The sequence below is a fragment of the Dipodomys merriami genome, unplaced genomic scaffold (assembly GCF_024711535.1).
Source record: "Dipodomys merriami isolate MVZ:Mamm:240054 unplaced genomic scaffold, mDipMer1.0.p SCAF_46, whole genome shotgun sequence".
Classification (NCBI taxonomy): Eukaryota; Metazoa; Chordata; class Mammalia; order Rodentia; family Heteromyidae; genus Dipodomys; species Dipodomys merriami.
In genome coordinates this window covers 9,534,954-9,550,916 of record NW_027206024.1, presented here as the reverse complement: position 1 = coordinate 9,550,916, position 15,963 = coordinate 9,534,954, and the positions used below count along the sequence as shown (strand labels likewise).

At 45.7% G+C, this 15,963-nt stretch overlaps 1 protein-coding gene across 1 annotated transcript in view; it reads left to right on the top strand.

The window, feature by feature from the left end:
• The window catches only part of LOC138808613 (uncharacterized), a 29,125-nt gene that overhangs the window by 1,408 nt on the left and 11,754 nt on the right, over window positions 1–15,963 (top strand). Inside the window, exons 3-5 of the mRNA XM_069994900.1 lie at window positions 139–331; window positions 837–944; window positions 3,495–3,540. Of these exons, the coding sequence (XP_069851001.1) occupies window positions 139–331; window positions 837–944; window positions 3,495–3,540 (347 nt within the window). The remainder of the gene's footprint in view (window positions 1–138; window positions 332–836; window positions 945–3,494; window positions 3,541–15,963) is intronic.

Below are 15,963 nucleotides of genomic sequence, written 5' to 3'. Positions count from 1 at the left end.
TGGAACCACCAAAAAGCCTGAAGTGGAGCTCTGGCTCAAGTGGTAGAGCCCCAACCTTGAGCACGAAAATTCAGAGACAGCTCCCAGATCCTGAGTTCAACCCCACACAAGGAAATGGCCCCGTCTTCTTGCCCACAGACTGCCTGAGCTTCGAGGGCCCTATCTCGGAGTGTGTAAAACACCTGTCCCTGGGTGGTGTATCAGTGCCTTCTGAAATCCGGTGGTGGAAGCGAGCCCTTCCCCTTTGTGCATTCTCAACCCAAACTGGACGGAAGGCAGCATGTGATAAGGCCAGAAGCCTGCAGAGCAGAGAGGTTCCAGCTCTGCCAAGGTGATCAGAATGGGCTTCTTAGAGGCATCACTTGAAAAGAGGGTCTTGCTTAACAAGGGGGAGCTGACAGGAAGCACAGAGAGCAAAGTTGCAGCAGATGATGGACAACATAGCAGAGCGTGTTCATTTCCAGCCAGGACTGTTGGTGAGAAATACGGTAGAGATGTGCGAGACTGTCTGGAGACAGGCCCGATGGGTCACAGAAGAACAGCTATGCAGGGCTGGGATTGTGTCTTAGAGGTAGAGGGCTTGCCTAGCATGCAGGAAACCTCGGGTTTGATTCCTAGGTCCTGCATACACAGAAAATGTCAGAAGTGGCACCGTGGCTCAGGTGGAAGTGCTCACCTGGAGCCAAAGAAACTCGGGGATACCACCCAGGCCCCAAGGCCAACCCCAAGGGCTGTCAACATAAAACAGCTCTACAAGGAACCTTGGTGACCAGTGGATGGCTATGCCCTGTAACTCTTAATAGATCATGCATGCTTTGTGTTTCCTTCTTTGACAGAAGTGAGCTAGACACTCCTTCTGCCCTGGACACCCCGGGACGCATTATCAGCAACCCTCCCAACATCTTCCACTGGGACATGGAACAGCTGGCCCCAGAAATTCTCAGGTACTGGTTGGTTGGGGCAGGGGGATACAGGGAAGGCCCCAGAACTCCTAATGGGTCTGATCTGCCCTGGATGACCAGGCCATCCATAGGAGCCAAATGGTAGCTTAGACAGGGCTAGTGATGTGGAGGGGGCCCTTTAATGCCCATGGCCCCACCCAGATTCTGAGCCTTCCTTTGCTGTCCCTGAGGGAGATAGAGGGGAGTTTAGGTGGTAGTGTCTGGAGGAGGACTAGCTGGAAATTCTGAAGGACTAGACACCTTAAGCCATGTGCTGGTGGCTCACACACCTGTCATCTCATGCCTGTCATCCTGGCCACTTGGGAGGCTGAGATCCAGAGGATCTCATTTCCCAGACCAGGCAGGAAAGTCCCACCAGAGCCTTATCTCCAATCTGCAACTGGCAGTTGTACTGTGGCTCAAGTGGTAGAGCACTGGCCTTAAGGAAAATTAGAATTCAGGGACAGTACCGAAGCCCTGAGTTCAAACCCCGCAAGCAAAAATCAAAGAAAGGAAGGAAGAAAGAAAGACACCCCTTCTTTGCTTGCAAGAGATGTCGAAGTAGTGAGGTTGCTGTGGTTGGGAGACCAGGTGCTGGCCTCACTGTACAGACATTTCTAAGAACTCCCCAGGATTGCCCCAGTGTGAAATCACAGTAGGATGGGTGGTGCCTTACCAAGAACTCCATAGGTCGTGGCCTGTGCCAGGCAGGGAATGGGTGAATGGGAGCAGGGGTGGGATATTAGGGTCAATTATATGCTCTCCATCCATGGAAGAATGGTTTTGGATGCTGGTGTCAAAGCCTGAACTGAAGGGTTGCATGTGGTTTGTGGCCTGACCAGATGGGTTTCCTTTGGGTCTAAGAAGGTGGCTGAAGCCAGGCGCTGCTGGTGGCTCACACTGTGTCATCCTTGATACTCAGGAGATTGAGATCTGATTGATGATCGTGGTTCAAAGCCAGCTTGGGAAGGAAAATCTGTGAGACTTTATCTCCAGTGAACCACCAAAAAGCCAGAAGTGGCACTGTGACTCCAGTGATAGAGGGCCCACCTACAGCTGAAGAGCTGAGGGATTGTGCACAGGCCCAGAGTTCAAACCCCATGACAGACAACCAAAAATAAGGTAGCTGAGATTTCTGCATAGTGGTGTGTACATTTAGGAAATTCCAGGCTGTGTTATGAGCCATTCCAGATGTGTGAGAGGCCATGAATTTTGTCTACAGTTGGTCTGAGGATAGTAGTGCCATCTTCTTGGGGGTGGGATGTTCAGGTTGCTCAGGGACTTCTGAGGCCTTGGGCTACGTGTGTGTGTGTGTGTGTGTGTGTGTGTGTGTGTGTGTGTGTGTGTGTGTGTGTGTGTGTATGTGTTTCCCTCTTCTTTCTCTGTCCACATCCTGGGTCCCTGTTTGACTCTTTCTGCCTCAGATGGTGCCCCTCTTCCATGCCGACCTTGTCCTTTAGCCCCCTATCAAGGTCAACATCGAGTCCTAAATTGCCAGAGGCCTGCATTTCAGCTTTACTTTGAGACCCAAGTCTGGCCTGTCCAAATCTTTGGGTACCTCCAGGGGATTCTGGGCCAGCAGGGCCGGCTGACATAGGCTCTCCCCTACCTCTGGGGGTCCTTAGTCATGCGATGACCTGTTCTTTTTCTCAGCTGGGCCTCTGGCTGCATGTCCCTCTCGTCAGGCTGGCAGTGGAGTGGAGGAAAGGGGGTTTCTGGTGGCTCTGGCCAACTTGAGCTTGATAGCTGACTGAAGGCTGCCCATGCAAGGAGGGTACGGGGATACATGGGAGGTGAGGCCAAAGTGGCTTGGAAGTATCGGTTGGTGTCTAGGAAATGTCAACGTAACTTTTCGCAGGAAAGTCTATCTTCCTGCCCCAGCTTGGCCTATCAGGTCGTTCTAGACAATTCTGGATGTCCAGAATACAGAGGCACAGACTTTAGATTCTACATACAGTGAACTGGGGCATGAGAAACTGGTATGGCCAATACCTCAATGTTCTGGGGCATTAGCCTTGACCTGGCTATGCTCCTCTTGTTAAAAGTTCTCTTAATCCAGTGCTGGCCACATACCAGCCACTTGTGGCAGTGCTATGAAAGTGGTATGAGTGGAAGTGAGATCAAGGGTGACCGATTTATGGCCTGATTGGGGGTGAGGTGGAGGCAAAGGATGTCTGTAAAAAGAATCTTAGAGCTGGAACTCAGGGTTTAGACATTTTCCCTGAGCTTCCTTTGTTCAAAGCTAAACATATGCCACTTGAACCACAGCTCACTTTTCATCTTTTTTAGTAGTTTACTGGAGAGAAGTGTCTCACATACTTTCCTGCCTGGGCTGGCTTCAAGCTGCCATCCTAAGAGCTCAACATCGTAAGTAGGTAGGATTGCTGGTATGAACCATTGGGACCTGCTAAGGATGTTGTTGTGTGTGCTTTTTTGTGCATGAGTGTGTGTGTATGTGTGTGTTCGTGTGTCTACCAAGGCTTGAACTCAGAGCCTATGTGGTATCCTTTAGCTTGTTTGCACAAGGTTGGTGCTCTACCACTTGCACTACAGCACACATCAGCAACCAGCAGCCTCTGACTGTGTCTGGGCCATAGCAGTAAGTTCCATGGGACCTGCCCCTCCATCCGTGCACAGGACCACAGGACCAAGGGAAATGTCACTATGGATGCTCTTTTGTAGTCGGCCTACGACTGAAGACCTTCATTGGACCTCAAGCACTGGTGAGCCCTGGAACTCCAGGGATAGTGAATGCTACAAGCACCAGCCAGCCGGCTGTGGATTCCTGAACCCACAAGTCTTTCATGAGCCCAAGTCAACACCCACAGGAGGTGTGCCTGACAGATTTGCACTCTTGTGATATCTACGTGAGTAGGCTTTACCTGCCATGCCACCTTCTGCCCCTCCTGGCCCAGAACCGTGGTCTGAGACATTGATTTACTGCTCAGACCCACACTGCACCCATGACAGATTTCATTCTGTTGAGCCAGACAATGACCTCCATGCCTCAAGGCTGGACAGTTCTCTGATAATGTGGCTCAATCTGTAGGCAAAAGCCTCCAAATGGGCTGCTCTCAAGACTTGTAGGATACCTAGACATTGGGAGAAACTCAGGGACCCACTGGAAAATACTCTGCTTAGAGCCACAAAGTGAGATCCAAGCAGGCCAGGTGTTGGTCATGGGATGCTGTCACCTAGCTTCAGCTTACCACTTGAGCCAGAGGACCACTTCCAGGTTTCTGGAGTTTCAGAGTTCCCAGACTTTCCTGCTTGGGCTGGCTTTGAACTGCGACCCTCACATCTCAGCCTCCTGAGGAGCTAGGAGGACAGGCATGAGCCACCAGTGCCTGGCTGACTTGGCCTTTCACAACAGTGGACTAGGAGCTCCTGAAAGCTTTTCTTTATTTTTTTTTTGCCAGAACTGGCCTTGAAATCAGGGCTGGGCTCCGGTCTCCTAACTTTTTCCCTCGAGGTTGGCACTTTACCACTTGAGCCATAGCGCAATTTCTGGCTTTTGGTAGTTCACTGGCAAGAAGAGTCTCACTAAGTTTCCTCCTCTGAGCTGGCTTTTACCCACGATCTCTGAACCCAGTCTCCTGAGTAGCTAGGATTTACAGGAGTTGAACCGCTGTTAACATTGGGCTAGAAGCTTTTCTTAAGCAAGAGTTCTTCCCTGCGTTTGCCCTGACTCTTCAATGCAAAGGATGCCTGAGTGTCAGGAGCTGTGAAAAATAGGCTTCCAGCCACAAGAAATGTTGGGGATCCATGGTGAAAAGTCAAGCTAATCTTTCCCCTGGGCCTCATTCTGGGACCCCATCCTCTTCCCTACCAGTGACTCAAGTACAAACCTTGACCCAGACTCGCATGTCATGCCAGATTTGTCTGAAGCCACAGAACCTCCATTCCACCCACACCACCTGCTCTACACCACACCTCAGGACCTTTGCCCATGTTGTACCTTCTGCATGAGGCTCTCTATCCTGTTTCCTGCCTTAGAACTTCTGTGGAATTTTGGCAATGGTTATATCACCGGTTGGAGCAAGTCTTCCCTTCCTTTTTCCCTCGAGAGATGGAAATTGTGCAGGCTAACTGGCAAATGCTCTATCTTGGTGTGTGTGTGTGTGTGTGTGTGTGTGTGTGTGTGTGTGTGTGTGTGTGTGTGTGTGTCTGTGTGTCTGTGTGTCTGTGTGTCTGTGTGTCTGTGTGTCTGTGTGTCTGTGTGTCTGTGTGTGTCTGTGTGACTGTGTCTGTGTCTGTGTCTGTGTGTCTGTGTGTCTGTGCCAGTCCTGGGGTTTGAATTCATGGCCTGGACACTATCCCTGAGCTTTTGTGCTCAAAGCTAGCACTCTACTCCTTGAATCCCAACTCTACTTCTGGCTTTTTGGGTGTTTAATTGGACAAAATTGTTTCATATAGGCTTTCCTGCTTGTAATTGTGATCTTCAGAATTTAGCCTCCTGAGTAGCTGAGATTACTGAGGTCAGCCACAAGCACCTGCCCTCTACCTCTTTCCTCTAACCTTGGCCCTCCTGAGTCCCAGAAGAATATGTCTCACCAGGCTCCCTTTTATTTTTTCCCATTGTTGGGGCATGAACTCAGGGTCTGGGCAGGTTCCTTAGCTTCTTTTGCTCAAGGCTAGTCACAGTGCCACGTTTGGCTTTTTCTGTTTCTGTGGTACTGAGGAATTGAACCCAGGGCTTCGTGCATACTACGTAATCACTCTACCACTAAGCCATATTCGAAGCCCAAGGCAGACTTGTAACAGGAGTTATGAGGGTGGGATTTATTGGCTTACCCTTTGGCATAGAAATCGCTGACTATTTCATAACTTTGCTAAGATTTGGGACCAGTCAATGACTCGGCAATGAGGAATGATGAATGAGTGAGAGCCACCAGGCCCTAGAAGCCTAGGCTCACATCCCACAGAGGGATAGAGAATATAGATCCAGAAACTTGGATCACTCCTGGAGGCAGTGGCAGGCTGCTAGGTGTCCCAATGGGACACCTCAGCTAGAACATAATGCATCCATTGCACACACCAGCCCAGGCAAAGCCTTCGGGGATTCAGTTATTAAATGACAGAGGGATGCTTTGTTCAAGCTGCTGGCTGATACTTAGTACTCTCTGAGGGCTTGTCCCAACCGGCCCAGGTTGGGGCGGCTGGGCATGGGCAACCTGCTGAATGCCCATCATCCATACATCATCCATCCATACACAGAGACATGGAGTTACTGTTCCCTTTTGTTGAGGGGGGTTACAGTTGTGGGGTTTAACTATGAGCCTAGCTCCTTTTGCTCAGGGGAAGCACTCTGCAACTTGAGCTACAGCCCCACTCATGGAGTTATTTTTTTTCATGTGATCTCTTAGAAATAAGAGTGTTGCCAACTTTCCTGCCCTGGCTGAATTCAAATTGGCATTCACTACATCTCAGCTTCCTGAGGAGCTAGGATTACAGACAGAAGCCGCTGACACCTGGGTTTCTTTTCTTCTTGTTCTTTTTTTAATCATGACAATCTGAAATCTTCAAGGTGTCATTCCAATGGTTTGCATTCGAAGTAAACTACCCAGTCCTGGAGATCAAATGCTAGGACTGCTACCCACAAATGGAGGGAGATCCTGACAAACTCATTCCTATTTTTGTGAATGCTAATGGAATGTTATAAAAGAAATAATTAAATTTGCAGTTAATGCATGATTCTATTTTAGAATGCCACGCAAATATTATTGGATTTATGTCTTCCATTCTAGCACCATAATATGATTCCCGAAATGGAAGGATATTGACTAATTTTTAATTAATGTTTTTATAAGTATTCTACCATGATACTTCATTAAATAGTGGCATAATGTAATAACTAATTATTGGTAATAATATACATAATTGAATATCCTCACATTCCCTCTTTCTCTCTCTTTCTCTCTCTCTCTCTACACACACACACACACACACACACACACACACACACACATACATATTTATTCATGAAGAAGCCAATTTGACAAATTTTTGTCTTTGCTGTGAAAGTACGATGTATAATCCATATGCAAATATAATCTACATGAAATGATGTAATAAATGAAGTGTTATATGTATAATACATAAGGGTATTAATAATAAGGGTAATAATAAATAAGGGTAATAAACTTTATACACATTAAACCCATGTATGTAAATAGATCTCATATAAGAATATTATGCTGAGGCTTTAATTCAAACCCTGGGAACTGGTCTGAATTTCTTGTCTTTAAAGTCAGTGAGCTTCCCCTTTACCCACAATGCTACAGAGTTACCCAGACACTGAGTTCAATCCCAGGCCTGCCGGAACAATGATGCAAATTGCACGCCAGAGCCTTATTATTTATTTATTTACTTACTTACTTATTTGCCAAGCACGGGGCTTGAACTTAGGTCTTGGCACCTCTTCCACAGCCAACCCTGGGTTCCTAGGACCAGAGTTCAAATCTCAGAGCTGGCCAAAATAATAAGGAAAAGGATAAAATTGAGAAGTTCAAGAAGGTGGTTTTACTCTTTTTTCCTTTGAATTGTAACCATCCTGGGTCTAAATGACAAGGCCCAGAAAGTACACATGATCTTGGACTGGGGATTTGCATTAATGATGTGGGGAATGAAGGAAGGAGAATGGACTGGAAGAAGTAGAAGAAGGGCCTTCAAATCTGACAGAGAGTCAAAAACCTACTCCCTAAGACCAGAGAGTAGGGTTTTTCTACTCTGTTCCTCCCCTCTCCCCCATGAAACTGGCTCTCTATTCTTAACGTAAAGATACACTGAGGCTCCCTTCACCTGAGGGAAAAAGGTTAATTAGTCATCGTTTGAAGAGGCTGAGAAAAGCCTGACCCTGTTGTAACTCTAGCAAATGTTTGAGGTTTCCTTTTGCAGGCTATGCCTGGAATGAATAAAGTGGTTTTGCAGCTCACTTCACTGTTGAGTGTGTACATTCTGCCTCCTAATCCTGCAGGCCTAGGTCTCTTCACCTAGCCCTGCTTTTGAAATTGTTTTCTGTCCTTCAAATTCAGTGTTACACTGGAGTTCTTCCTGCTAACAGGGCTAAGGCTTGGATCCTGAGAACTTCATTTGAACCCAGGATGGGAAAATAATGTTTCTTTCCTGTTTCTATAGCTTGAGAACTCTAAGAACATTTAGAGTGCAAGTAACTTCTCATCACCAAGGGAAACACAGGAAGCTCTTGAACATCTGACCTTTCAGAAGTGGAAGTCAGAGTGTCGTAGACTTTCCTGCCCTGGCTGGCTTCACCCTGTGATCCTGACACCTCAGTCTCCTGAGCTAGAGTGATGGGCCTGAGCTACTGGTGCTGTGCTAGCTTCAGAACTGTAATGACATTGACAATATAAGTCAAGTGCTTATCACAAAGGGCTTGGGGAGCATATTATGCCTTTCAACATTGGACCTTTCAGAACCCAGTAAGACACAAGGTTATAATGTTAGAGTCTGAGAGGCTGGGCATATGGATCTGCTATACTTGAACCTTGAGCCCTGACTCCAACTCTGGTGTATATCAATGTTCATTTTCCAGAAAATCTTCTCATAGTTAGCAAATAGAAAAAGTACTTTGATTATCCCTCACTCTTTTTCCAGTTGTTTTTTTCATACTGAAGCCTGGGTGCTCTCCCTGCACCCTTCAGCTCAAGGCAAACACTCTACCACTTGAGCCACAGTGCCATGTGAGGTCTTTTGGTGATTCATTGGAGATAAGAATCTAACAGGCTTTCCTTGTGTAGGCTGTCTTGGAACTGTGGTCTGAGAAGCTAGGGTTTCAAGAATTCCCCACTAGCAACTGGCCTATTGTTTTTGCCAGTCCTGTGGCTTGATCTAAGGACCTGGGTACTGTCTCTGATCTTCTTTTTCTCAAGGCTAGCACTCTACCACTTGAGCCACTCCACAGCTTCTGGGTTTTTCTGAGTATGTGGCACTGAGGATTCAAACCCTGGCATTCATGCATGCTCAGCAAGCTCTATACCACTAAGCCACATCCACAGCCCCACCCTTACAATTTTATCCCACAACTTGCCTATCCTCAAGAAAAGGCTTCTGAGTATAAATCATCTAAAGGAATCCCTATAGTAAGTTGTCTAAAGATAATTAAGACAAAGCTCATACTTGGGAGAGACTCTAAACATGTGATGACAGTGACTAATGCCTCCATTTAATTATGTATCATGTTTCAACATTTAATAAAGTATTAATGAATAACAAGTCAATGACCTGATTTATTGTGTATAATTTTATACTAGATGTACAAAACATAATAAATATTATGTGTATAATAATACTAAATACAATAAACTATACAATGAATAAAATACATACAAAATCAATAATTATAATAATCAATATATAATATGCATGCATATGTACATATATATCATATTTTACACGTGTATAGAAATATTTTTTAAATTGAAGGGCCTCAATGCAGGCCCTGGGTACTCTAGCTTGAATTTCTTTTCCTCAAGGACAGTGAGCTTCCCCTTCACCAATAGAGTAAAGAGTTACCCAGACGATGAGCTCAAATCCCTTCAATGCCAGAAATACTGGCTCCAAGTCCAAGACAGTAACTTAAAATTTTTAATGGAAGCACTTATGTTTATTCAGTTCCATACTGAACATTAAAAAAAAAACCAATGTAGAATTTTGTACAGTTATTCAGATATCCTTCCCTTACCCCCAAAGTGCTTCTTTGAGCACTACATTATTTATGTATGTTTTTTATTGTAAAAATGTTGTACAGAGGGGTTACAGTTACATTAACAAAGTAATGAGTACATTTCCTATTGAGCATTGTTGCTTCCTCCTTTGTTCTCCTCCTACCTGTTTGATTTTCATCTGTCCCGCGGAAGATGGATGGGGTCCGTGGAAAGGTAAGTGTCCTGCTGGCCCATTCACCAGCCTCCTGTAGTCCCGGAGACAGTCAGATGCAGCAGGGAGTCAAGTCAAGCAGGAACTCGTTTATCACCATGTAGCAAGCAATTTTTAAAGCAAAAAACCGTGTGGCATGGAAGGGGAAGAAAAGGAACCAACCAATCACTGTAGAGGTCACCCTATCATGCACCTAAGCTTTCTATACTTTCCCTGCTGTCTTTCGAGCTATTTAAGTACAGACGTCACTTTGCCTGGTTGTGGTACACAGTCAGATTTTAACATAAACAATTCCGACTCTGCCCACTCAACTGCCTCTCAGCGCCACCTTTGCTCTCCATGTACCCTACAGATTCCTCCTTTTTGTTTTAATGGCAAACCCACCTCTTGCTGAGGTTCAGGTCAGGGCACCTCTTATGAGGTTCGCCCAATTGGCACCTCCTCTTTCCGTGGTTCACCTAAAGTATGGAGTAATCTTCAGCACTGAGCTTATCATGATAGACACGCAGAGCCATGCGTTGGATATCTTGGGCTCCATCCTTTTTGATATAACCGCAAGGCCCACATCCTGCTCATCTCCCAGTTAGTTAGTTAGTTATCCTTTTTCCCTCCTCAGTAAAGTTAATAAACGTCAGCCCCACCACAGTTAGAAATGTCTGAAGCAGTTCGATTACTTCTGGGACATATATAAAGTCACTATCTTATAAGGTTGACCTCTTTAAAGCATGGGAACAGCCTGGATATTGGGGGTACCACACATGAGGCACAGTTCATCCTCGTGGGCCCCCACACTCAGGCCATCCTTGGTAAAGGGGTCTCAATCTCCAACATCCCAGGATCCTCTAGCCAGGTCAAAGATGTCAAAATGAAGCTCAGGCCACCAGGTCGAAGGGACAGCTTCTCTTTTGGTGCTGTTGATTTCTCCATTTGATCACTGCCCAGGTCACGCATTGAGGTTGATGTGGATTCAGTAGGGCCATTGCCAGGACTAGGAGGGTCAGGACAGCCAACAGCTGGAGTATCACCATCTGTAATTGTTAAAGAACGCAAGAGCTTCTCAAGGGCTGATTGCCCTTGGGGATGGATAGTAATTATCTTTTTAGCTTTCCCTCTTTTAAACACAAGCCTCGACCAGCATAGCCGTTTTACTTTCCTTGTTGGTTAGTTTATCATTGGGCTTCTTCCTGTATAGAAGAAATGGGTAAAACTTAAAGTTCCTGGCTGGGATCCAAATGGGGGCTGTCTCCCATATGGGAAAAACATATCTCAATCCCCTGCCCATGGTAACTAGGGGGTCCGGTCTGCTCCATTGTTGTGTCAGGGGGGTCCTTCCACCTGACTTTCACTTGGGGCTTAGGATTTAGTTGTCCCCAGTGCTTCTGAAACCTGGATTCAATTGCCCCTTTTGAAAAATTTAAAGTGTTAATGGTAAACAAAGCTATCTGTAACTATATATGGGGGTTAACTCCCATTTCTTTCTATAATTGCTTGGCCTTGGAGATTATAAGGATTTCCTGTATGAGTAACATGCCATCTGTCAAAGAACTCTGACATTGCTTTACTAACAAAACAATGTCCATTATAGCTTTAACTTGTGCTAGTAGACCCAAGGTGGCAAAGCATTGAAGAAAATGTGCTTCTGAATGTTTAGGTCTTTCTCCTGCATGTGCTGTAGCCCAACATGCTCCTGAATAGGTATCTATAGAAACAAATATATATTTAAGCTTACCAAAGGCTGGAAAATGAGTCACATCAGTTTTCCAGAGGACATTGGGTTTGAGGCCTCTGGGATTTACCCCTGGTGGTTGTAGCGGGGATATTTTTAAGAAGGGCTGGCATGTTTTACGGGTATGTACTATCCTTTTGAGGTCCTCTACAGGAATCTGAGGAAATCTATGTTGAAAACCACTCCAATTATTGTGGGTTAAATCATGTAAACGGGTGGCCTCTTGTAACATTAAAGCTTGTGGACCAGTAGCTAACTGGTCTGTCCAATTATTGCCCATGGATAAAAACCCAGGAAGTTTTGAATGCCCTCTCAAATATTGAATATGAATAGGGGCTCCCCATCCATCTAATAGGCCCTTAAGGGTGTCCAAAATGGGAAAATAGGGTTTCCATCCAGCTTAATATGTGCCTGGGGAATATGAGGGAGCAAGTTAATCATATAAACTATCAGAATACAAATTAAGGGGTTTTTGAATGTCCCAAAGGACCATAATTACGGCAAACATTTCTTTTTATTGTGCTGACCCTTGACAAGGTTGAAATCTTTGTTGGCTTGGGGTCTTTTTTTGCTGCTCAAAGGCTGCATACGCAGAGCCTGTTTTACCTCCATCAGTAAAAACAGAGAAAGCACCAGGAATAGGTGTAGGAGAAAATAGAGAAGGCATTATGAGGGAAAGTCACCATAACCTGACGGTCCATTTAGATGACCCATAATGGCAGTCAATTTGACCTAGAAACCCTTCCAGGGAGAGAGCAAGTTGAGCATTGGCTCAAGTGAGCACTCAAGGTCTGCCATCTGAAAAGGAAAAACAATGGAGTGAGGGTCAAGGCCATAAGGCCTTTGGAATTGGGTCCTTCCCTTGACAATAGCAATCGGCAAGTTGGTCTGCCTGAGAGTACACCTGAGATGTGCCCCCCAGGGGAGTGTGAATCCACTCTAATGGCTCCCCTCCTTTGACTTAAAACTGCAGAAATCAATGTAACACCTGCAAACAACGAGAGGGAAATGGGCTTAAGAATAGAATACCTTTTCAGGGAAAGTTCATCCAGGGATCTTTGGAACTGTAAAAATATTGCCTGATGGCTGCTTGTAATTATAATAACTTCTTGGGGTGTCCTGTCTTTTAGTCCGGTGAATAAGGGCACAAGACTATTTTAGGGATGGTAACCCATGGAAATAGCCAATTGATTTCCCATAAAAGACTTTGAAGTTGGGTTAGGGACAGAGATGCTGGAATATCCAGCAAAGGCTTAAGGGGGCTGGCCTGAGTCAAGGTAAAGTGGGATCGGAACACCTTAAAAGGAGGTACCATTTGAATTTTATTTAGGGCTATGTTAAAAACCCCCTTTTTTAATATGGTGCGAACCTGGGCTAGAAGTCCCTCCAGGCGGCCCAGGTCTTGGTGCCCCCGAATTATGTCATCCATGTAGGCATAAGCAAGGGAGGTGTCTGAACCCAGCACAGGCCCTGAAAGTGTGGCCAAGTATTGTTAGCAAAAGGCCAGGCTATTGGCCATTCCCTGTGGCAGCAACGTCCATTCAAACCCCCGATCAGGATGGGAAAAAATTTAGAGAAGGGATGGAGAAGGCAAATTTCTTGCAGTCATCCAGATGCAAGGGGATTGAAAAAAAACTATCTTTAATATCAATTACAACCAAGGTATATTCTGAAGCGGGAGTCCAGGGCATTCCTCTTAGGGAATTCCCACTAGCTCTATCCTTTCAGTTACCTTATGTAGATCTTGGAGCATAAACCAAGCCCGGATGCTTTTTGGATAACAAATACAGGTGTGTTCCAAGGACTCACAGAAGGGAGTATGTGCCCAAGTTTTATCTGTTCCTCCAACAAAAGGTGGCATGCTACAAGTTTAGGTTTGGTCAATGGCCACTGCTCCACCCAAATAGGGCTTCTCAGTTCCCACCTAATGGGAGGTACTTGGAGGACAATTGCTTTTAGGATTGGGGGTGCACCCAAGTGGGTCCCTTATGTTCTTCTCTGTACTTATGAAAGTTAAAAAATTCTTTTTCTTAACTCCCTCTAGATCCTGTTTAAGTCTTTGTGATTCTACTCCATCCAGGATATCGATGATCTGTAGTGACCACAGCATCCATTTGTCTTAGCATGTCTTGCCAAGTAAATTGGTGGTGAGGATTTTTGTCAGTAAAGGGCATATCTTTTCCTGCTCACCATATAGGCTAGTCCATTTCATAAGGGCGACCGGCACTTTGGACTGGGTTTTGCCCCCTACCCCCAATATCGGGGGCCCGTGTGCAAGCTTCCAGTCCTAGGGAACTTCCTCCTCCCTGAGTATGGTTCAATCTGCCCTCATGTCAATTAGGCAGTGAAACTGCTTTACACCTATGAAAATACTCATTTTAGGGCGGAGTTCTCCCTCAGGGGGATGGTCCAATGAGCCTGGGTCGTCTTGCCATGAGGCTGCCTGGGTCTTACAGCAGAGGGGGTTCTTCCTTGAGCTAACGGGACTGGAGGATGCCCTTCTCCTAGTTTAAAGGCTTCCCATCTAAATCAAATTTGGATCGACAATGGTATCCCTTCCGGCACCTGCGGCAGGGTGTAGGGAGTGGTTTGGACCCCCCGGGCTGGTTGGCAGGGGTGGAGGGCAGGGGGGATTGTTTTGAACAGTCCCGCTTAAAGGGGACCTCCTGGCTGCATTTAAAACAAGTCCCTCTCCCTGATGGCCATGGGGTTCCTTGGCCCTGGGCTGCCAGAGCCTGGGTAAAAGCCTGCAGATGTCTGAGCCTGTAAAGGTAAATATAGTGATTGGGCCTGGGGCTTTGTGTTCCACATCCTGGGAGGCCACCACCCATGTGCTCAGGGAACACTGTCTCAATCCCACGCAGGCTGTGTGGTGGTCTGCATTCATCCCTTCCTAAACCAGTAGCTTTACAAAATGATCTCGGAGGTCCCCTGCTGGCGACTTGCGGTGAACACTGTTGGACTCGGTCTAAAATATCAGGTAGAAGCTCACCCAGGTTTTGTCTCACTCCTGGGGGACTCCTATGGGGGACTTTGTGGGTCCTTCATCCAATTAGTACCACTTGGCAAGTCTGGCCTGCCTCACGTGGTCGCAGTACGGGGCCAGTTATTGAGTGATGTCTGTATCTTATTTTTATATATTATATTATTATCAATTATTTGTTATAAAATTATACCTCCATTAATTAATCACATTAAGAGACTTAATAAAGTATTAATTAATCAATGACCTATATTTATTGCTTACAATCATATACTGGAACGACTAGCTAATTAGTAATTTAATTAGTACATTTCAAACATTGTATTTGTATTCCTATAGATAGGAACAAGTTTCCTAGATCTTCAGCCGTGTGCAGTCCCGGGATAGAACTTAGGGACTAGGTGTCTGGGTTGGACTCAGGCTTCACTGACAGCCTCTAGCCTTCGACCATGCAAGGTCATGTACAATTTTCAAGCCAAGTAATTGAGATCCAGGAGGGTCACAGTACTAAGGAAACAAAGGTAAAACTGTTGTATAAAACTTCCTGGTTTGTTCCTCCTCCATTTTTGTTGTTTTGATGGTTTTTTTGTTTTTTTGTTTTTGTTTTTTTTGCAATAGCTGGGAGTTGAACTTGGGTCCTAGGATCCCTGAATCATCTGTGGGGGTAAAAGCTGCACCCAGCCTAGGATAATCATGGTTTAAGACACAATAAAATGCTTCCTTGAGCAAAAGGAGCTCAGGGAAAATGTCTAGGCTCACAGTTCAAGCCTCAGGAATTGTCACAAAAAAAGAGCCAGTAGCTCCATGTGTCTGTGAATGTATTTGTATCCGGGAACATCCAGAGTCTCGATGAAGAAAGGCACACAGATAGGAAATTTGCTTTGAATAGAAAGATTTCATAGCACAGAGAGTACTTCAAGATGGTGCATGTTTCCTCGCTCTGCTAAATGTTCCCATTATAGCCTGAGGGGTTCTTCATACCCCAGGCTGCTGGAGAAAGTCTGTCTCATTGTTAGAACAGACAGAGAAAAAGCCTCACTCCTGTACAGCTGTGTAACAAACAATTCATGCGGGGCAATTAGGGAGGATGTGTGTGTGCAGGCTCTGAAGATCATGAGAAAAAGGCCTCTTTGTACCCCAAGATTGGGTCTTCGTCTGTCCTACAAAAGACAGAAGGGGTCCTAGGAATAGTAAGTGAGGCGCTCGCCCATTCCCCAGCCTCCCTCAGCCCGGGAGACAATCAGACATAGCGGGGAGCTAAATCCAGCAGGTAGATAAACTCTTTTATTCCATCCTGTAAGGTTTTCAGAGTGTCTGCTTTGACTTCGAGGTCTTTGATCCATTTTGGAGTTTATTATGGTGCAGGGTGATATATAAGGATCTAGCTTTAGTTTTCTACAAGTAGTTAACCAATTTTG